Source organism: Dysidea avara, chromosome 13 (genome assembly GCF_963678975.1).
Source record: "Dysidea avara chromosome 13, odDysAvar1.4, whole genome shotgun sequence".
Classification (NCBI taxonomy): Eukaryota; Metazoa; Porifera; class Demospongiae; order Dictyoceratida; family Dysideidae; genus Dysidea; species Dysidea avara.
The window spans coordinates 16700254-16722500 of NC_089284.1; the positions used below are offsets into that span (position 1 = coordinate 16700254).

Sequence of the window (22247 nt, forward strand, 5' to 3'; positions counted from 1 at the left end):
ACAAACAGTTTTTCATGTCAGTGCACACCTATGTGCTTAAAACAAAGATGTAGATATTCTGGATACTGGTGAAAGAAGCTTTTACCTACTCTAATACAACACACTGGACCAACACACAGATGGACAAATATGTTGGCAATTTGTCTGCCCTGTCCCAAAAGTGCTATAAGAGTCCCTATTATGTGAGGTAATTGGAAAAACTGATCATAAGAGTTTGTAGATGAAGACTTGCATGGAACAGATAGAGCAAAAAGGTGCATCAAAAAGGTCCCAAAAGTGAAAAAAAAAGTTATGACCTAGGCGGGGATTGAACCCTGGCTGGTTATAATAACTTGGGGTTAAGGGAGGTGCATAAATCGCCACAGTTGTTTATCAGTGGTTTTGACAGGAATGTAGCTCAACTTTTCAGTGATCCTTCCCTACACCAGTGCCTTCATCGCCCTATAAAGAGCGAACAAAGGCACGTATTGATTTGCTACAACAACACTCGAGTTGCCAGATGATGGGCGTTTAATTTCGCTAAAGTCCCGCCTCGATACGTGCTTTGCATGCCAAGATATGATGAGCTAAAAGTCGTGTTTTAAAAAGGTGTTCACAAAAAGGTACTGAGTAGAAAGAAAAAAATCTGTCAACACGTGGATTTGAACCCACGACCTCTTACACGCTAGTCAGGCGTTCTACCACTTGAACAGTATGTGCTGTGGTTTTCAAAGGAATGTTGCTCAAGTTTTCTCTACACCTTGGCTTTCTACGCGCTGTAGAGACCGAGCGGAAGCACGCGTGAACTCGTGATAACAATCTTAGAGTAGGCGGATGATGAGCGCTTCATTATCAGCACAGACTATGTCGATTCGCGCCAAGTCTGGTGAGTAAGCAGCGTGACCGTCAGACAGACAGACAGACAGACAGCTTTTCAGCTTTATATATATATATAAGATAAGATACTAGCATTGTTACCTGCCCTACGTGCAGGTATGGGTTATGCATGCTTCTGCCATTGCTTCCTTGTGGTTGTCATATATCTCCAGTGGGTTGGATGGTTCACACCAGGCCAGTATCACTGCAAAGAGGGTGCGAAGACTTGCTGGTGAGTTGCTGACTGCCGCCTCCTCCATAGCCAAGTGATACTGATTGTCATCTTCAAGAAGACCCAACTTGAGGCATGCCTCACGGAAGGAACTACAGAGATCACCATCAACAGTCCTCAGATCAGCAAATGACTGTGGACCCTTAACATTATGCAACAACAAACGTAGATAAAAGCATTCTCCTTGACGTGGGCTGATGGTGTAGACCCTACCTAAGGCTTGAGCTTGCTTAACACCAGGATATCCAGCCACATGTGTTCCCTGTTTTCTCCTGTGCCAAGACTTGTTGTTCCATGTGTAGTACTCTGGAACATCAACATACAACAATGTCTTGGCAAAGTTGTCAACTTGACATAATGTGAAAAATTCAGTCAAGGTGGTCTTTGGAGGGTCTCCCGAAGTTTGGTCCCTCGCGGTGTCTTCAGTGAAGTAAACTCGCTGGCCATTTTCTAAATGAACAGCAAGTTGCTGTACAGTAGGGAACCTCTCATGGATGGGGAACTCCAGTATCCTCCAGGCAGCTTCGTGGCTGCTGATGTAGCGAGCATTCTGATACTCGGAGATCTCATCCACCTGATTTGAGCGCAGAGCAAATGTTGCCTGGTCACAACCTTTGTGTACATACTTGAGTACGTACTTGATGGAATTGATGGACATGCACAATTCAACATTGCAGTGGCAGTTTAAAGCTCGCAACAAAAACTTGTTGTACGGCACTACCCACCTGTTGTCAATGTCCTGAGTACAGCGACTGCCTCGTACATTCATGGTGATGGTACTTACCTGTCCACCATCTTCAGGGTTTCTCCTCCTGTACATTGGGTAGCTATCAGTACCTTGTTGGTTGGGTCTCAGATATGAATGGTTTTGGGTATTTCTTACTACAGTGGCCATGCTCCATGCAAGGAGACGTAGGATTGATGCTACCACAGGGTCTATGCACCATGTTGGACATTACAATCTGGTGCAAGTCAGGGTCAATAGCCAGGTCAGGGATTTCAGCACATACGATGTCATCAATCTTATCAGGTGTTATCTTGTGTTCTGGAATTAACCACACCAAGAAATGAGCATGTGGTAGACCACGCTTTTGCCATTCTACTGAGTACAGCCAAGCCCGTGGTTTTCCAAAAATCATATCGGTTTTTAACATTTCTAACATTTTCTTAATCTTTAGTCTAAACACTCGAGCCACTAAGTCTGGACGATCCTTGGGCTCCTGACCTGGAAGCAAACTATTTTTAATTTCAGGCCAATTGGGATTACATGTCATGGTTATAAATAAATCAGGGTGACCATATTTCCTAACGTAAGTCATGGCATCTTGTTGGCGCTCATGCATGTAGCGTGGCCCACCTGTGAATGTCGATGGAAGGATAATCCTACGACCTACATTGCTAGGGTCCCCATCCCCATCTACGATTGCATCTCGTAGATCCTGATAACAGTCAGCACGGAGTGCCTTCTGCTCACGTCTCAGAAATTGTAACCGTTCAGTTTCAATTTTACAGTAGGCATCTACCAAGAACTGTTGGAATAGTCGCTTAGCCCTAAGCAACACAGATACATTTTGCCTTACCATGATGTGGTAGCGGTAATACACTAAAGCCGTTAATTTTTTGTTATTAGCTAGTTTTAGGTTGATGTGCCATCCATCAGTACCATGAGAGAAAATCAGTGGGTACTGCAGTGGATCATAGCCCCTGTGCAGTTCTGAAATACTATGCAAGCCACCATCCCTGTAGTGCAACACTATGTCTCTATTGTTTGCATTTTCATTAGGCATCAACACACCTACCTCATCACACATGGGACTATTGTACCTCCTGGAGTGCTCACCTGTAGGTCTCTTTGTTTCATTGATAACAATTTTAATATTTATTGGCTCATCCTGCTGGTCAAATATTTCTTTAGCCACTTTAAAAAGCTGTACATAGTGGTTGTCATGATACAATAGGTGATTAATACCACTAACAATGTCTGGCCTTAACCCATCAACTATTTGACACCTAGTGGCCACTTGAGATTCCTGATCGTCAATGAAATAAATTTGATGAAATTTTGGGGACTCACCTGTTGAGGGAACCATGCTACCAATACGATGGTATACCTGACCCTGTATTTTAAAGGAGGGGTTGAAGCCAGGGAAAGCTATCTCATTACAACCAAAGCTGGTCATTTGGAATGCACAATTATATTTACGTATGTTGTTTAGAAAATGTTTACCATCACTATCTGTACCCTCATACAGGTGCAGTAAGAACGGCTGTGGTTGAGGGAATGGCTCTAGTTGGACATTACCTTTTGAACAACAAAGGGACTCGGTTTCCCCAGGAAACTTTAATGCATCACAATGTGAACATTCTATGCTAAGTGTGCCTACATCAGTTGTGCTAAAGAAATTGTGTGGCTGGTAATCAAGGCATCTAAAGCTAAGGTGTGTGCTTGCACGTACCTGATGTCTTTGTGTGTTCTCCATCTGCTGCTCTTGTGCACGGTATAGTGGATCAGCTCTTGCCAGCTGGTGCTGTAGTTGGTCGTGCTGTCGCTCCTCCCTCCTTGTGGTTGGCTCTAGGCGGGCATCTCTTTGTTGTTCTTCGCTTCTCGTTATCGGGTCTAGACGGGCTTCACTTCGAGCAGCTGTGTCTCGTTGCAGTTCTTCACTTCTCGTTACCGGATCTAGACGGGCTTCTTTTCGAGCAGCTGTGTCTCGTAGTTGTTCTTCATTTCTTGTTACCGGGTCTAGACGGGCTTCTCTTCGAGCAGCTGTGTCTCGTAGTTGTTCCTTATTTCTTGTTACCGGGTCTAGACGGGCTTCTCTTCGAGCAGCTGTGTCTCGTAGTTGTTCTTCATTTCTTGTTACCGGGTCTGGACGGGCTTCTCTTCGAGCAGCTGTGTCTCGTAGTTGTGCTTGCCATCGTTTATTCCTGTCTTGTCGTTGAATTCGTTTGCGTCTCTTTGCCTGAGACGCGCGGAGTGAAGACGTTGATCGCTTGAGCTTTGGCATTGTACTGTACAACACTATTTGAAACGTATGTAAAGCACGTATTGATTTGCTACAACAACACTCGAGTTGCCAGATGATGGGCGTTTAATTTCGCTAAAGTCCCGCCTCGATACGTGCTTTGCATGCCAAGATATGATGAGCTAAAAGTCGTGTTTTAAAAAGGTGTTCACAAAAAGGTACTGAGTAGAAAGAAAAAAATCTGTCAACACGTGGATTTGAACCCACGACCTCTTACACGCTAGTCAGGCGTTCTACCACTTGAACAGTATGTGCTGTGGTTTTCAAAGGAATGTTGCTCAAGTTTTCTCTACACCTTGGCCTTCTACCCGCTGTAGAGACCGAACGGAAGCACGCGTAAACTCGTGATAACAATCTTAGAGTAGGCGGATGATGAGCGCTTCATTATCAGCACAGACTATGTCGATTCGCGCCAAGTCTGGTGAGTAAGCAGCGTGACCGTCAGACAGACAGACAGACAGACAGCTTTATATAATAATAATATGTGCTGGTACTGCAGCATGCATAATATATAGCCACATAATGTGTGTGCATATTGTCAGCTGCTTGACATGTGCATGTAATGTGGTAAGGTGGTAGGTACATACTCTGATACGTATGTTGTACACAAAGAATTGGTTTACATTGACATGACCAAATACACAATGGGTCAAGATTTACTTGCAGTTAGTGGACTTTGCTTGGCTTAACTATAGTAGATACCATTGCCAAGTAGTTGTAATTAACAGAATTCAGGTCATTAAGAGACAGCCAATTTGCTTCATAGCTTAGTTAACATGTTGTGTACCAATGCAAGTTATCTAGATTAGCTAGTAAGGGATTTAAGGTCAAGTACGTATAAGCTAAGTAATTTTGACTTTTTTTAAATATATACTAATGCATGTTCCAATTGCTCTGTGGACTGTTAAATTACAATGTAGCTAATGCTATGAAACTGAATTCACCTTGTTTTCCACTAATTTTGGAAAACCATACATCTAGGCACATATGCAAAATTTGTGGGAATTCTCAATTGAAAATTTCAGTGATTTTTTAAAATTATTTTTTTTACATATTCTGATAAAGCAACTATTTAGCCTTCTTGCTGTGAAATTTCATACCCATAGCTTCTTTTATCTAGGAGATATACTGAATTATATCAGACCATGTAGTAGTTTCAAAATGCGTGGGACAACAATTAACTTACAAATTGGGTGATTTGTTCATTCCCAAAACCAAACATTTTCCTGTCTTTACACAATATTACAAGTGATTTAATTAACTCTCAAGAATCTCTTTTCATTAATTTTAGATTGTAAGAATGGTGATCTTTGTCAACAAAGTGATTTGTCATCAATTTGTCACATCTGATCACTATTCAGTTCTATAAACTGATAATGAAAAGTTAGTTTGTAATGTATTAGACAGTAAATTGGCCATATCTTTGGAATGCTTCATTGTATCGTCACAAAATTTGCACACAAGGTAGATAACCACTCAGTGCTTCATTGTAGCTATAAAAAACAAAATTGGCCAATGTGCCCAGATGTATGGTTTTCCAAAATAGGGTCAAATATATTGATTGTATTAATAATGTGTACTTTTGAAAATATCTATATCTCATGAATACTACTGAAACTTGAATATACTTTAATAGGATAGTCAAGAAGCAGGTTGCTTTATTTAGAGTAAAGCAGTATCTTTGACATTGGTATATATTCCAAGTGTTACTTTAGTGATATGGTTAATGCTGTACTATATTAACTTGTTTACACAAATACTCAATCTGATTTAATTAGCTAGCTTGGTTCAAGAATGGCACTGCTTCCAAGTAAATGCCACCACAGTCTCAATGAATACAACCAATGATAAGGTTGTACTATACACACAGTGTGCAAGTAAATAAATATAGGAAAATCAGCCTTGCTGACAATGGCCTTTTGCACCATTGTCTATTTATTGAAACTGCATTACATATGACCACACATGAACATTAAATACAATACATATAATATTATAGCTACATACAGACAAGATATAAACTATGTAGCCGTTACCATGATGAATTGGTGTATAGGAAGGAGTTGATAAAGTTGCTTAATATCACGGACAAGTACAGGAACTCACAAAATTGTTAAACACTACTGTCTGTATGGTGTGTTTGTGTGTGTTTGTGACAAATAAATCACAATGGGATTTTATCAACACTTTCTATAGCAGACATAAGATCTTGCAGCTGACATTCCAAGTGTTCAAATTTTGGCCTACAGTCTGGATCATGTCTCCAACAACTCATCATTATTTGGTAGAGATTGTCAGGGCAGTTGTCTGGTGGTGGCATGCGATAACCTTTTTCGATATTTTCTAACACTTGGTGGGAGCTTAGACCAGGATATGGCATGGCACCTTTTTTCAGCACCTCCCAGATCACTATACCAAATGACCACACATCTGACTTGATGGAAAGTTTATGATGATGTACTACTTCTGGTGCAGCCCATTTAATTCCCATCACAAACTCCCAAGGCAAAGAGGAATCATGGATAAGGTCAGCAATACCATAGTCTGCCAGTTTGTAAATATTATGCTTACCAACTAAGACATTTCTGGTAGCAAGATCTCCATGAACAAAAGAATGTTCTTCAAGATAAGTCATTCCTCCAGCTATCTGGGTAACTATATCAATAAGCTGTGGCAGTTTGAGATACCTTTCATCTCCCTTACGCAAGTAGTCAAGTAGTGCTCCATGCTTCATCAACTCTGTGACCATGTAAATTGGCTCTTCAAGAGTACATACCGCATATAGCTTAAGCAAGTTGGGATGATTGAAATTTTTCATAACTTTAGCTGCTGCTATAAAATCTGACAAGTTAACAAACTCTGGTTTCAATACCTTGACAGCAACTACAGTACTGTTATTCCACAGACCTGACCACACTTCACTGTATTTACTCCAGAAGCTAACCTTCTTTTCAAGTTGTATTGAGGTTCGTTGAGTTTCCCATCCATCGTGGTAATAAAGAGACTTGATTTCTGACTGGTCTAACCTAACACTTGGAACACGTAGTTGTTGTGCTAGACCATCAGCATCCTTCTTGTAATGATTGACCAGATCTTGGATAGTTAGAAATGTTACCCTTCTGTTAATATAATAATTACTGTCATCACGTTGTCTAATGTGATAATGTTTCACAGTATCTGCGTTTCTAATGGACAGGACAAAAGATTTCCTTTGTCGTACTAGAAAGGCACCATTGGAGTTTCCTGGCTGCATTAACTGCTTCTCAGCATCTAAACGACACATGTCTCCACAATACCAGCTACACCACAAAATGCAAAAAAAATGTGAATCAAGTTTTTTTGACACGGAATAATAAACAAAACATAATCACTGACATTTACAGAAATGTAGCCAAAGGGGGTTTCAATAACAGTACTGAGTTACAGATGCAGGCGTCTGGGGGCAAAGACCTCGAGACCTTGAATATTTGGTTACTTCAAAACTCAACAGATTGCTATAATATTTCATTTAAGACTTATTCCACGGTTATGAGGGAAGAAAACTTTAATAAAACTTTAAATTTTAATAATGGCCGAGTCCATTGTTAAAGTTTATTAGCATCAACATCATTGCAGCCATTTCTTAGCCACCACTTTTGATTTCACAACTTTTTTTACCCAGGTCTTTTAGGCTACACTTTTTCTCACAGCTTGGCTGTGTTTGTGCAAATATACACCACCTAGGTATGCTCACCTAAATTACCTAATATAGGTGAAGAGACAAATCTACATTCACCACATTACCTTTATACAAAGGTATCTGGTGGGTTTAAATTTGGACTGTGGTATTCACAAAAAAGAAATAATTGTGGGTTTAGCTGGTTTTAGTGGTACCATTTCTAGCCAAGTAACTCAGTTAAGGATGTCTAAAGTAGTCAAAGTAAGTGCTGAAGAGTATATTAGGTTACTGACCTTGAGAATGTGTAAGCAATCTTGTCACATGGTTGAAATGTGCTATATAGAAAACCATCCCCAACACTGTCCAAACAATTATTTAGTGGTGCATAGTAGCTGAACTACGTCTTGATGACTCATTCAATTATTTTTTCCTTAAACAGAATGATCGCATGGCTAGCTAAGCCTAATGCTAAACTCAAACCCACAATGCAAACTTTAAGCAGCTCAATATAAAGAATCAAAGGGAACTGATGCTTTGTAGTTGCAGCCTCAGAAATGCATTGTGATCAGGCTATATCTAACCACAGGTGAGATCTTTCCCTGTGGTCAGGGAAATATGTGAAATATAACCCTGTGGTTTCCTTTGATCTGAGGTTTCAAAGTGGTATGTTGGTGCCTATCCCACTAGGGACTCACAAATAAGGCTACTGAAAGCCTCTGTAAGGCTGTGCAAAGTTAATTATATGTTTCTAGTCCTACCAATTCCCCAAAATTGACCAGGTGATCAGGGTTTTTCTTCTTTTTTTTTGCAACTTTGGATGTGGTACACTACATTTGACATAGCAGTACATGGAATTATAGGGAAAAATTAAGTTATTGTATAAAGTTAGTGCGCTTTATAAAGAAAAAGTGTTTACAAAACATGAAAACCTTTCAGTGATAAATGAAATTATTGTAAGGTGATTGTGTAATCTGTTCAGCAAAAAAATAGAAAGGGAACCAGAAACATATAAATAACTTTCATGGCCTAACAGGGAGTCAGAAACAGGGATGGAGCCACCTATTGATTTTCTGATTTTAGTACCCCTCTATCTATGGTCAGATGTTGCTAAAACTCTGTTGAATGCAGAAAAGTCCCAGACCACTAATCTACAGACTAGGCAACTGCCTGAGGAGCCACACAGTCTAGGATCCAGGATGTACTTTGTACACCATAAAATTTAATATAGGAAGTCTATTGATTCCAATGATCAAAAACTGAGTAGTATAGCTCACACTCAGGTTTCCATTGCATAACTGGTCTATATGCTTTCACCAGTGGAAGTGCCCTGAAATTTAACACTCTACTACATCATTACGTTCTATGAGTACAGTATTAAAGTAGTTTTTGACTGTTCTATTAGAGTATATTTGACTGTTCTATTGTAAAAATGAAGTAGGGATCCAAGCAATAAAAAATAGTGAAATAAGAGATGAATGATGGTATTACATAGCTAGCTTGGTGGGAAAATCCCTACTTTGGCATATTATAACAATTATTTTGTTCAATGCTAAAGTAGGGATTTTCCCACTGAGCTATGCTGTAATATCATCACCCATCTCTTGTTTCATTATTTTCATCGCTTGGATACTTCATTTTTAATATTTAATATACTAGTTTTTTGTTATAGCATACAGTTATATACATGTGACTGTTCTATTAGAGTAATTCGAGTCAGTGGGGGTGCCACTATTTCATATTTTCGTTGTGCTAGTGTTATGAATACAGCTAGGCCAATAATAACAGGGTGTGTCATTAAGGTAGATTGTTAAGAGGTGTGGTCTCAGCACTTGATCATTATTAATCAACCAAGATCATGTTTAATTAATAGGCGTGGCATTGAACCTATTGTGAAGTTACAGGCATCTATGGAGCATAAAGCCTTAAATAACTTTGCAGCATCTAAATACGCTGCTCAAGGAAAGTGTTGATAGGAAAAATTAATGCCTCTATATGGTTTCATTGCAACAGAAGATAAAAGGAAAGACAAGGCACAGAGGGCACAAACTCGTCTGAACCCCTAAAGGCACATCCCACTGGTGAGTTTGTTATTGTATCATAAAATGGTGGCCATGGGTTGCTTCGTTTGGCCTCTAGGATTGCAACTGTGTCAGGCAGACAGGCTGGCAATGAGTCTAAAATCTGAGTTTTAGCGATTTTAAAAAATTCTATATCCGGCCACCTATTAGTGTTTTCTTGTTTTCAATGCAGTGTTTGATGTAGATGGACTAATATTATTCTATTAAGGTGATTTTCATCATGTAAGATGTCTCTAGAATGACCTTTGAAGGCAGCACTTCAGGCAGCACACAGCATTTTTGGGGTTTCCTACTTAAACAGTACTACTGTAGTGTTTGAACGGTACTACTGTATCATTTGATATTTGACTGTTTTATTAGAGTATATCCCAATATTATAGAAAAAAACATGTTATCTGTATAGATCCAAGATTGCCCAGACAAGTCCTTTAATCTGAAATTGCCCCCAAGGTCCCTGTATTCACCCAAGTCCCTGCAAGACCTGGGACACTTATTGTACTGCCTTAGGATTTCCTTTAGTGTCCTAGGTCTTGAGGACACTATAAAAGGATAGTATATGGATTGTTTTGAGATGTCCTCTGGTGTCCCAGGTCTTGTAAGAGAGGTGAATAATACTGAGACTGGGGAAAATTACACATAAAACACCACAGAGGCATTGAATTGGTACCATTTCCTACATACTTACTCTTCAGCATCCAAGGACCCATATTCTACAACATAACTGCTGGGTACATAACCTTCCTGATCAGATAGTTTACTTCTTACATACCACCAGTCTTTGTCATCAGCATTTAAGATGTAGAGTAGGTCTCCTTTGTTGAAGCCAAGATCAGTATCTGTCCGAGAGAGGTAATCATATTTTGCAACACACAATAAATAAGTATGTATAGCTGCTGAAGAGGGGTTTGAGTAACTCATTTGTACTTTATTGCTTTTAAACATCACTTTTCCAAATATTCTTTTCAGCCCCAGTGGCTTTGGCTTGTTCTTGAGGCTTTCCTTGTCAAGTGGTACAATAAAATTATGGCCGTGATGATCATTTAAAGTGCAGTCTCGACAGATCAATCTGTTACAAGTCTGACAGTACAGGATTAGCAGCTTTGCATGAGTGTCACAACTTTTCAATGCTTCTAAAACAATAGAGTCTGTGCTTACTACCAAATGTTCTTGAGGGTTTAGCAAGAAGTCCCCAATCATAACATTTTTGTGCTTCTCATGTGTCATATCACAGTCGTAACAGAACAATGCTTGACACGTCACACACCATACCACAGTGAGGGTGTTCTTACAACTGCAGTTATCCAGTAGTACCTTTCTTGGGGCTGTGGTTTTACTCATTGTGAAGATTTTCATCACTTCCTCCAGAAGAAAATTTATTGGAAAAGATTCTACGATTTCGCCTTGAAGTAGTGACGCATGACATAGTGGACAACACGGGACTTTAAGTGCCTCCTTGTTAGACTCTATACTCCTCTCTATACATTGTTTACAGAACGTGTGCAAACACGGGATGGTCTTCGCATTACAAAGAAGATCTCCACAAATAGAACACGATATTTCATCCTTGATCTGTTGCCAGTCCTTCTCTACTCTTACTCCCTTGCTTACTCCACCACTTTCTGCCATATAGGGACTACTGACGGCGCTGACTAGATTGCAGCGCTAGTTGCAGTGCGAGAGATATCGTGAGACGGCCTGATTGGCTATGACGTTACGAACGGATTGCGTGGGCGGATGCTGGGAGAGCTGCAGGCTGCTACTCGGGCTACTATGTCATGATCATTGCGACCATTTAAAGGAGAAAGTCAGCTGTCAGTCACAAGGGCAGAATTTTTACGAAGGGGGTGGGGGAGGGATGAACCAAAGCAACATTTCAGTGTAGCAAGAAGCTGCAGGTGCAAGGTGGCCTAAATTTTGAAACTACTAAATACTCTAATACAAGGGCGGATTTAGGAGGGTGCTTGGGGGGCTGAAGCACCCCCCCTCCAAAAGTTTACAATGAGCAAACTAGGAAGCTTCTAGTAGCTGTAGTACAGGTACAGTTACATTTTATACACATGTATGGGCAATGAAAAGATGGAAAGAGCAAGGGGAATAGCTAATCTTATCCAAGAATTACTAAGAGGGGTTCAAAATTATACTTTTGGAGTAAGTCTTACCTTAGAAGCTGCTAAATCCGAAATACTCTAATAGAACAGTCAACTACTCTAATAGAACATCCATCATTAAAACTAATTTTCAAGAAGTTACCACAGTGTAAGCTGAAATTAAACCTATTCTTCTAGACCTGTGCACTACTACCCTCACCATTGTACCAAACATCCTGCCATATACCAATCACTTCAGGTAAAAGATTTATACCTTTAATGTACTATAAATTGCATAAAACATCATTAATTGAAAATCTATTCTGAAAATAATCTTTTCTGTTGAATAGTTTAAGTTATTTTAGGCTCTGCTACAAACTTGATTCTTGGGTTGAAATGCTTCTCTTGCAAGTAAAACAATAGTCTTATATAATAGTGAACTGAATTTCTTAGCAATACAATCATGGTAAAGTTCACAAGGCTGCAACATCTGAGAGCTGTTTGTTTTTGTTTCCCTTACTTGATCAAATCCCACACTACATTTGTCTAAATCTATAGCAGCTTCTGGAGTTTGCACTATCAAATCCCTTGAAGCTCAACTTTAAGCTTAAACGATACTGCAGCATTTATATGTTGTCATGATCATTGTGTGGTAAAAAGGGGTTGGTTGTGGCCAAAAACTAGTTGTATTTGTAGACTAGCTAGTTGAAGGATGGATCCATCATTTTAAAAGTTAGATTGAAATAGCAACCTGCACCACAGAACAGTGGCTATATATGAAGTAGATCCAATCCTGTGTGTTAAATATTCTCCTTGGCCTTACCTATACTCTCTTTGACAAGCCACTATTATACATTTTCTTAAAATCCAATAACAAGAAACATTGTATACTTCTGTAAAATTACTTCCAACTGAACTCATTCATCTTGTACCTACACTGATTTGGTTAAAAATAGCTTCTAGATTCAACCTTGTGATAGCCATTTTCCAAAAATTTCTAGGGGGTCCAGGAGTATATATGCCACCAGATCTAGAGCCCCCCTAGCTGGAGAATTCTATACAGCTGAGTGCACATGCACTCCACACATGTACATTGGTGAGTCAGTATACTTGCCCTCTCCACTCACACTAACCCTCTTTACTGTTTGGACAGCTAGTGTAGTTTGAGCCACGAGACTGTGAATTATGCTATATATACTTCAAAACACTAAAATTGATCATGTGCAGCTGATACCATATGTTCCACTACTATAGTTCTTTAAGATGTTAGTCTAAGATTAAATTTTAGCTACATGGCTGCGCCCTTTAGTTATATTGACAAGCTGTAGGGGAATAATGGTATCACATAAACAAAGTGACATCATTTTTCACACAAAATTACTACCAAATTCAATCTCAATAGGCCAAATTTGCAAAATTTTCCTGTGTGGGCATGCCCCCAGACCCCCCTAGATAGAGCATGCTCCGCGTCACACTAGCTGTATCAACTTTCTTACCATATATAAATGTCCATGTTGGCACTCCCCCTTCTGAAATCCTAGATCCACCCCTGTAATAGAACAGCCAACTGTAGTTATTCCTTTAATTATATAGCTAACATCCTTGACAATTTTTTTGCGTGCAGATACATTATGTGCTGCATGTGTTGATAATTACTCTTTTTGTTTAAAGGGAGACTGTTTCAGTACTACACATGATGCTGCTTTTCAGCAGTGCCTTCAACATACACCCACACATATAGTAGGTGCGCGGGGTGGTCTGTAGCTCCCCCCCCCCCCCACTTCCTTTTAAACTAATACTTAGCCATCCGGCATAACCCAAATTCTTCTATGTATAATTTATTTATTTATTAATTATTATTACTGGGCAGGCAGCGTTTACTGATTATTCCTAGGGTAAAAATTACAGGGGCAGATATGGTAGGCATAAAAGAAATTATAAACCAATTTAGTAACACCTTCTTAAGCAAGTACTCCTTGTCTACGCCAGTTGATATTTTATGTTTTGACTGTTTATCCCATGTACCAACCAAGCACTTTAGCACTGGGACTAAACAACCATGGGTAACCAATCGCATAAAGCGTTTATCACGCAAAAAGCAGCGCTTGTATAACCTAACCAGACAATCCAATTGCAATAGGAACTGAGACTCTTATTGACGTTTCAAACGTGAGGTCCAAAGAGAAAGTCACAATGCATACAATAACTATATTGAAGGATTAGTTAATTCCAATGGTACTGTATCAAAAAGGTTATGGAACTTTATAAAGAGTCAAAAGAAAGACCATTGTGGTGTAGCACCTTTAAAGGTTGAAAACAGTGTAATTAATGATAGTTCTACTAAATCTCAAATACTTAATGACTACTTCATAGTGTTGGGCAATATAATGAATATATTTTGTATTGTGATATATTTATTTATGTCGTGATATGATAGCTAGAAATTATTATCGTGATAGAACTCATGTGACCTACCCAGTACTATTTAAATTTATAAAATGGTGCCTCTATAGTTTTGCCAAGCCTTGCACTGCACCCTCATTGAAAGTGTAGTTATATCATTATATATTCTGGTAACATGTACATCCAATCTAGTATACTTTCTACCATTTTGAAAGGTGCTAGGTAAATACACAGATATGTTTACAATGGTCAATGCAATGCAGTGGGAAGTAAGAACAGTAGTTCAAAGAGCCAATGCAATTACAATTGTAATAGATAGATGACAAAGGATGCAGGTATCCCAGATTCAACCTTAAGACTAAGTATAGTAACTTGTAAGCTATCAAATACACTATATCGTGATATATATTCATATCGTGAATAAATTTTACCATGACATATGACATAAGAAAAATGTATATCACCCAGCACTACGAGTACTTCACCTCAGTATTTACTCCAGTAACAGAAGAAGCTCTCCCCATGATACATGAACAATCGAAACCAGACATCAACCCAATTCTTGTCAAAACTAATGGTGTCCTTGAACTGCTTAGGACCCTGGATGTACATAAAGCCTGTGGGCCTGATGGAATACCTGCACATCTATTGAAGGAAACCTGTGAAGAGATTGTTCCATCCTTATCTTTTATATTCCAAGCTTCATTACATCAATGTGTATTACCTATAGACTGGAAAGAGGTAAATGGCCAAGGACGATCATGTGAAACTCAGTTATTGCTAACAGTAAATGATTTTGCTGAGAACTTAAACAAAAATGAGCAGACTGACATTGCTTTTTTAGACTTCTCTAAGGCATTCGACAAAGTATCCCACCAGCATTTGTTCCACAAACTTTATCATTATGGTATCCGAGGAAAATTACTTGACTGGATACAACATTTTGTTCTATAGTTGAGGGTCAGCAGAGTGATCCATCTACAGTAACTTCCAGTGTACCCCAGGGCACTCATTGCTCTTCCTGTGCTTTATTAATGATTTGCCAAATGGGATATTATCCAAAATTAAACTGTATGCTGATGACGCGTTACTTTATGCTACTATTCATTCAGAGCAGGACTGCCAACAGTTACAAAGAGATTTGGATTCTCTTGGAAAGTGAGCTGATGAATGGAATATGGTATTTGACCCTCAAAAGTGTGAGTTTCTCAGAATAACCAACAAAAAACATCCAATTCTAAACCAATATAAAATTCAAAACAAAGAAATTAAGGAAGTTGCCCATGCTAAGTACTTAGGTGTAATTAGTCACAATCTTACTTGGTCTGAACATATAAAGCAAATTACCAACAAGGCTAACAGAACCAAAGGATTTCTGCAACAATATTTGCATAACTGCCCACTTGAAATTAAAAGTAACTGTTACAAAGCGATGGTAAAGCCTATATTAGATTATGCAGCCTTTATTTGGTCACCACACACGGCAAAAGGATATCAATATGAAAGAAGTCAGAGGCAAGCAGGCAAGATTTGTGATGAATAACTTAATTCTCCCATTATGCCAATGTTACACAAATGCTAACAAACCTTAACTGGCCGACCCTTGCTGAATGTAGAAGATCACTAATCACCTCATTGACATCTCAGCAAATTCTTACCTAACACCTGTACCAATGTTACATGATACAAGAGGCCATAGCAAGAGATTTATACAACCAATGACAAGAATTGATTCTTATCTATATTCCTTCTTTCCCTCCACTATCAAACTCTGAAATTCTCTACCCCAACACGTGATTGACTCTAAGGACATTGGTCAATTTAAGCAAAGACTAGCTGGTCTAGCAACAATTAATAATATTGATTAAGCTATTTGTTTGTTTGTTTGTTTGTGATCTGTGCATCATACTCTTTTCAGAGGTCTGCACAGTAATACTATAATATAATAATAATACGGGGGGGGGGGGGGGGGGGGAGATCTGTATTGCTGTATGAAAACATTTTCGTTCTGTTAAGTTACACACACAGAAAGATTGGTGCTAGATGGTGGACTATTGAACTTCGAATGAAACACATTTGAAGTGTTGTACATAATATGATGGTGTCCATACTACATCACAATAATCTTACATAGCTAACTACATTCTGGCTGCAACTGTGTGCATCATTCCAGTAAAATTTTAGACATCTAGCTACAGAATTTGCATGGAGTCCTATTTTTTTTCTATTTCAAAAAGTAAACAAAATTAAAAGTATTGCATTTAAGTGAGAATAGTGTATAGCTATTCTTTGTCAATAATCAACAACTATGATCTCCATAGCTATTCTTGACTGAGAAGACTGATCATGTATGTCCTGCCAAATGTGATTCTACATAGGCTAGGGGGGCTATTGCCTCCCCTACATGGTGGAAAAAAGCAGCTGCTATGGAGGTTACTTTATTTCAAGCTATTATATGCAATAGCATTCAGTCTATACAATGCAGTTTCAGAAGGCTGGTGGGCGACATCCCCAGCCGTATAGATTAACTGTTTTGTATGTTGCATGAGTTTGCATTAGCTAGTTAGTCAGCTACCACTACCCCCATTTAAACGCCCCCATGCAAATTGTAGATTCGAGTCGTGTCATTTGTCCTACTCGCTCCTGTATCGGTAGCTAAATACTTAGCATTGAACAATAACATCTTTAATCTGCAGACCAGGTTATCCTCAGAAAAGGAGCTATAAATATAGCATAGCCATGAATCACACAGCTGACAACTTATTATTATCACTTTACAGTGACCAGCACTGAAGGTCTGACAGCAACATGTACTGCAGTCTTAGGATTACCTAACCTAATTCAGTAGAATTAGGTACTGCAACTGTACCACCTTACAATGCACTGTGTTTCTCTAAGTTAACTGACAATAAATGTGTGTACGTAATCTTTGACTGATATATATCCATGATAACAAAAACACCAGTGTATGCACATGCACACGTTCATAAGTAATTTCAGCAGAAACATAGAGAAAAAAAGAAACACAAAAGTAACAAAAAAAGAAGCAGTCTGGGTATGAGACAACAAGCTGCATGCAATATAGTGCACACACATGATAGCTAAGCAATACAATAGTTCTTACTTACACACAGCTAGCTAGCTAGCTAGCTAGCTATACACAATTATAGCCCTTTTGCACATAGTACATTTTACTACTGAACAGGTTTGTAGGGACTTTCTGCGGCAGACACAAAATAGTCAGCCAGTTGGTATTTCAAGTGCTCAAAAGTTGGTCGAATTTCTGGCTCACGCTTCCAGCAATTTAGCATTATTTCATAGAGAGCATTGGGGCAATTCTTTGGTGGTGGCATTCGATAGTCACGTTGAACCACAGCCTGCAGAACTTCACGATTATTCATACCTGGATAAGGCAATGCACCATGCGTTATTAGCTCATAGATAACTATACCAAATGACCACACGTCAGACTTAACAGAGAATTTATTGTGCATGGCAGCCTCTGGTGCAGTCCACTTTATTGGAAACTTTGTACCCTCTTGAGGATTGTAGACTTCTTCTTTGATGATGCGTGCTAACCCGAAATCAGCTACTTTACAAACTAACCCCTCACCGACCAAGATGTTCCTTGCAGCAAGATCTCTATGGATATATGAATGCTCTTCAAGATAAGCCATTCCTGATGCTATTTGGGCGGCAATATCAATTAGCTGAGAAAATTGCAAATCCTTTCCTTCTCCCTTTCGTAGGTAGTCAAGCAGTGCACCATGCTTCATCATTTCTGTGACAATATAAATAGGCTCTTCAAGGGTGCACACTGCATATAACTGCAGCAAGTTGGGATGACGAATGGTTTTCATAACTTGGGCCTCTACAACAAAGTCTTCGACTTTCATTGTGCCTGGTTTCAGCGTCTTGATAGCCACAGGAATGTTACTGTTCCACAAACCTGACCACACCTCGCCAAAGTTACCCATACCAAGCTTTTTTTCAAAGTGTAACAAACTTCGGTCAATCTCCCACTCATCTTTGTAACTAAGAGAATTGGTTAATGGTTGATAAAGTTTTATACATGGGACAGATAACTGCACAGGCAGCCCATCAGCACTCTTCCTGTAATGGTTGACCAAATCTTGGATTGTACGAAATGTTGCTCTGGTTGTGATGAAGTAGACCTCATCAAGTCGTCGGATGCGATAATGCTTCACAGTGTTTACATCTCTGAGAGACAACGAAAAGGTATTCTGTTTTGTTCCACTGGTACGTAGTAAAAAGGCACCATTAGGATTATCTGGCTGCAGCAACCATTTCTCAGCTTCTGAGCGAATGATGTTCCCACAAAACCAGCTATAAAACAAAAATAAAGTAATAAATACTGACACAGAAAAATAAACTACTTACTCTTCTGACTCATAGCTATTGAGGGGAGCAACGAAATTGCGTGGGATATATCCCTCTTTTCCTGTAGTCAATGATTTTCCCATCCACCAGTCCCCATTCATGTCGCCAGTAATGAGCAACTTTTCTCCCTTATTAAAGCCAAGATCTTCTGGTGTCCTTCCCTCATATGGGAATAGAGTTAAATACACATTCTCCTCATCTTCAGGTGGAGGAGGACTATCCAATGGCACAGGTGCAACTTCATTTGGTACAACTGCTTGAGCGCTATCTGACTGAGTGCTATCTGGCTGTATGCTAGTAGTGACACCAGCTGAGGTCACCACTCCATCTGTGCTAGAGCTAGCATTTTCTCCTTTGCTCTGGTCATCTGGAGACTCATATTCCGCAACATAATTGCTGGGAATGTATCCCTCCTGACCAGAATGTTTAGCTTTAGCGAACCACCAGTCCTTGTCATCCTTATTTAGGATATAGAGCAGGTCTCCTTCTGTGAAGCCTAGGCCTGAATCTGTCTGGGATAAGTATGCATGTTTTCCCACAAACAATGGATAATTTGGCTGTGAGTTCGTGTTTGGTTGTGGTACATCTGAAGGAGCATCTGTTGCAGAAAGTTCTGGATGACGAGTCTCGGGATGGCTTGCTGCAGAGTTCTTTTTCTTCTGTTTTCCTCCCCCAAATATTCGCTTCAGTAAAGATTTTTTGGTTTTCTTGTCTGGCTCAACAGAGTTACTGGTAGCCATACCGGTGTACTCCACCCCAAAGCTAGGGCGTGCCTTCACCGATTACGCAATGAGTTGTCCGTGACATTTTCGTGTATTCTCGTAAACTTCCTCGCAAACAGTAATATGCAGTAATTAGCGTCGTTGCTCACACCAATAAGGTATTCCATCATCAGTATAGTTACAAATCTCCGTGGAAGCATCAAAACTGAAGAGCACACGTGATCTATAATCGCCCACACAAATAAATGGACCAGAACCCATAATATGCTTTACCTTGATTTGAGTTTGACTCAGTAGACACTGCTCATTTACAGCTAATTACTGGCACATGAGTAAATGATAATGGTTGATTTTGCTTTGGGAGATGCATGGGAATCCATTCATGTGCCATGAGGAGCACACTCAAACTGATGGGTGAAGTTCCAACTGAGGATTTTGATAGTAACTAGTGTTTAACATCATGGCTTCCTAATTGGCACTATTTAGAACAAAATATGTCAATGATTCATTGCCAGACTATGTGCACATAAAGCACTTGAAACCCTATAGTTGTTTGTGTCATATTCATCTAGAGGGTCAACACTTTTATGACATGTTCACATTTGCTACACTGACCAATCATGGTTATACAGGTCAGTGGGTTGACACACTTTGATGTTTTAAGGATTCTATGATGGAAAACTTGATATTTAATTAAAACTTGTTAAAATATATTTCAGTTAGATGTCAGACAGTTACTACAACATAACATAACACCCAAATAAGTTGAAACTAAATCATAATATATAGCACATGATAAATAATAAACAAATACAGAAAAACAAATACAGAAAAATAGAGAAGTGTGCATGTACCAAGTTGATATAAAAAAATAATAGATGTTCCATTTTCAGTTGTCTGCAAGTATGTGTGCATTTATTCTACAAAACTCTACAAACCCTACCATGACTAAATCTTACTACTCAACAGGTTTGTAAGCACCTTCTGCGGCAGACACAAAATAGTCTTCCAATTGGTATTTCAAATGTTCAAAGGTTGGTCGGTTGTCCGGCTCACGTTTCCAGCAACTTAACATTATATTGTAGAGAGCATCGGGACAGCTGTCTGGGGGTGGCATACGGTAGCCACGTTCCACAGCTTCCAAAACCTGACGGTTGTTCATACCCGGATAAGGCATGGCACCGAATGTTAGTAGCTCACAGATTACTATGCCAAATGACCACACATCAGCTTTGATTGAAAACTTATTGTACAGAGCAGCTTCTGGTGCAGTCCATTTTATTGGGAACTTTGTGCCATCTCGGGGATTGTAGATGTCTTCTTTGATGACACGTGCTAACCCAAAATCAGCCACTTTACAAATATTACCTTCACCAACTAAGATGTTTCTGGCAGCAAGATCTCTGTGGATGTAAGAATGTTCCTCAAGATAAGCCATTCCTCCTGCTACCTGGGCAGCCATATCAATAAGCTGGGGCAACTTGAGGTACTTTCCATCTCCCTTACGCATGTAGTCAAGTAGTGCACCATACTTCATCAGCTCTGTGACAATGTAAATAGGCTCTTCAAGAGTACACACTGCATACAACTGGAGCAAATTGGGGTGATGGATCTTTTTCATCACTTGGGCCTCTGCAACAAAATCTTCTACTTCCATGGTGCCTGGTTTCAGTGTCTTTATAGCCACAGGTGTGCTGTTGTTCCACAGGCCTGACCATACCTCACCAAAGTTACCCATACCAAGCTTCTTGTCAAACTGTAACGAATTTCTGTCGATCTCCCACTCATCTTTGTAACTAAGAGACTTGGTAACTGGTTGGTTATAGCGGACACATGGAACAGATAACCGTTGTGCTAGACCATCAGCATCTTTCTTGTAATGATTTACAAGATCTTGGATTGTACGAAATGTTATTCTGCTGGCAATGTAGTAGCCACCATCATCAAGTCGTCGGATGCGGTAATGTTTTACAGTGTCCACGTCTCTCAGAGACAATGATAATGAATTCTTCTGCGTCATACTGGTACGAAGTAGGAAAGCTCCATTAGGATTTTCTGGTCGCAGCAACCATTTCTCAGCCTCTGATCTGTGTATGTCTCCACAAAACCAACTACAAATGAAGAAAACAAAAGCACATAGTGATAGAATAAACATTTGGGTAACAGTTTATGTAACTGTCACTTACTCTTCTGATTCATAGCTGGACAGAGGAGCAACATAATTACGTGGTATGTACCCCTCCTTGCCAGTCGATAACGACTTTCCCATCCACCAATCGCCATCAGTGTTGCCAATAATGAGTAGCTTTTCTCCTTTACTAAAACTGAGATCTTCTGATGTTCTCGCCTCATATGAAAAGCGAGCAAGAAACAGATTCGATTCGTCCTCAGCTGAAGGACTTTCGGGCGGCACTGGTGGAAGTTCACGCGACGGATCTGCAGGGCCCTTGATACTGGGAGAAGTGACGTCGTTTACTCCGATTGCAGTAGAACTAGCATCGCCACCCTTGTTCTGGCCGTCTACATACTCATTCGGCACAGCCGAGTTGTGATTCGTAGCCGGCTTTGAATCATCTTTCTCCGAGCTCTGATTACACCCCATCTCGAGGCAGTAGATAATTTATGACCACTACGACTTGCTTGACTAAACGACCTTCACATTTGCCTTACTAAAAAGAAGCTGCAAAAATTTTTACGTCGCCATCTTGCGAATTATTTCAGCAGTCTCGTGTTCAATAATGTAGTACACGCCCTACAATTCCCACATACCAACCTTGGGCGCGCG

General features: G+C 39.6%; 4 protein-coding genes across 8 annotated transcripts in view; all 4 read right to left on the minus strand.

Annotated features, from left to right (window-relative positions):
* LOC136242697 (trichohyalin-like) overlaps positions 1-4408 on the minus strand; it is a 51915-nt gene extending 47507 nt beyond the window's left edge. For all 5 annotated transcript variants that reach the window (XM_066034144.1, XM_066034145.1, XM_066034143.1 and 2 more), the window contains exon 1: positions 3544-4408. In XM_066034144.1, coding sequence (XP_065890216.1) covers positions 3544-4095 — 552 coding nt within the window. In that variant the 5' untranslated portion in view covers positions 4096-4408. The remainder of the gene's footprint in view (positions 1-3543) is intronic.
* Positions 4409-6018: 1610 nt separating this feature from the next.
* LOC136242680 (tyrosine-protein kinase-like) lies at positions 6019-11547 on the minus strand. Its single transcript, XM_066034124.1, has 2 exons — positions 10535-11547; positions 6019-7412 (listed from the first exon to the last, which is right to left on the minus strand). Exons 1-2 carry the CDS (start codon positions 11473-11475, stop codon positions 6278-6280), a joined length of 2076 nt encoding a protein of 691 aa, XP_065890196.1. The 5' UTR covers positions 11476-11547; the 3' UTR covers positions 6019-6277.
* Positions 11548-17267: 5720 nt separating this feature from the next.
* On the minus strand, positions 17268-19540 carry LOC136242822 (tyrosine-protein kinase Src42A-like). The gene is made up of 2 exons (XM_066034312.1): positions 18741-19540; positions 17268-18686 (listed from the first exon to the last, which is right to left on the minus strand). Exons 1-2 carry the CDS (start codon positions 19478-19480, stop codon positions 17534-17536), a joined length of 1893 nt encoding a protein of 630 aa, XP_065890384.1. The 5' UTR covers positions 19481-19540; the 3' UTR covers positions 17268-17533.
* A 588-nt stretch (positions 19541-20128) lies between these two features.
* On the minus strand, positions 20129-22209 carry LOC136242080 (tyrosine-protein kinase SRK3-like). The gene is made up of 2 exons (XM_066033460.1): positions 21649-22209; positions 20129-21573 (listed from the first exon to the last, which is right to left on the minus strand). The coding sequence occupies exons 1-2, from the start codon at positions 22062-22064 to the stop codon at positions 20421-20423; spliced, it is 1569 nt and encodes a 522-aa protein (XP_065889532.1). The 5' UTR covers positions 22065-22209; the 3' UTR covers positions 20129-20420.
* Between the last annotated feature and the right edge of the window lie 38 nt (positions 22210-22247).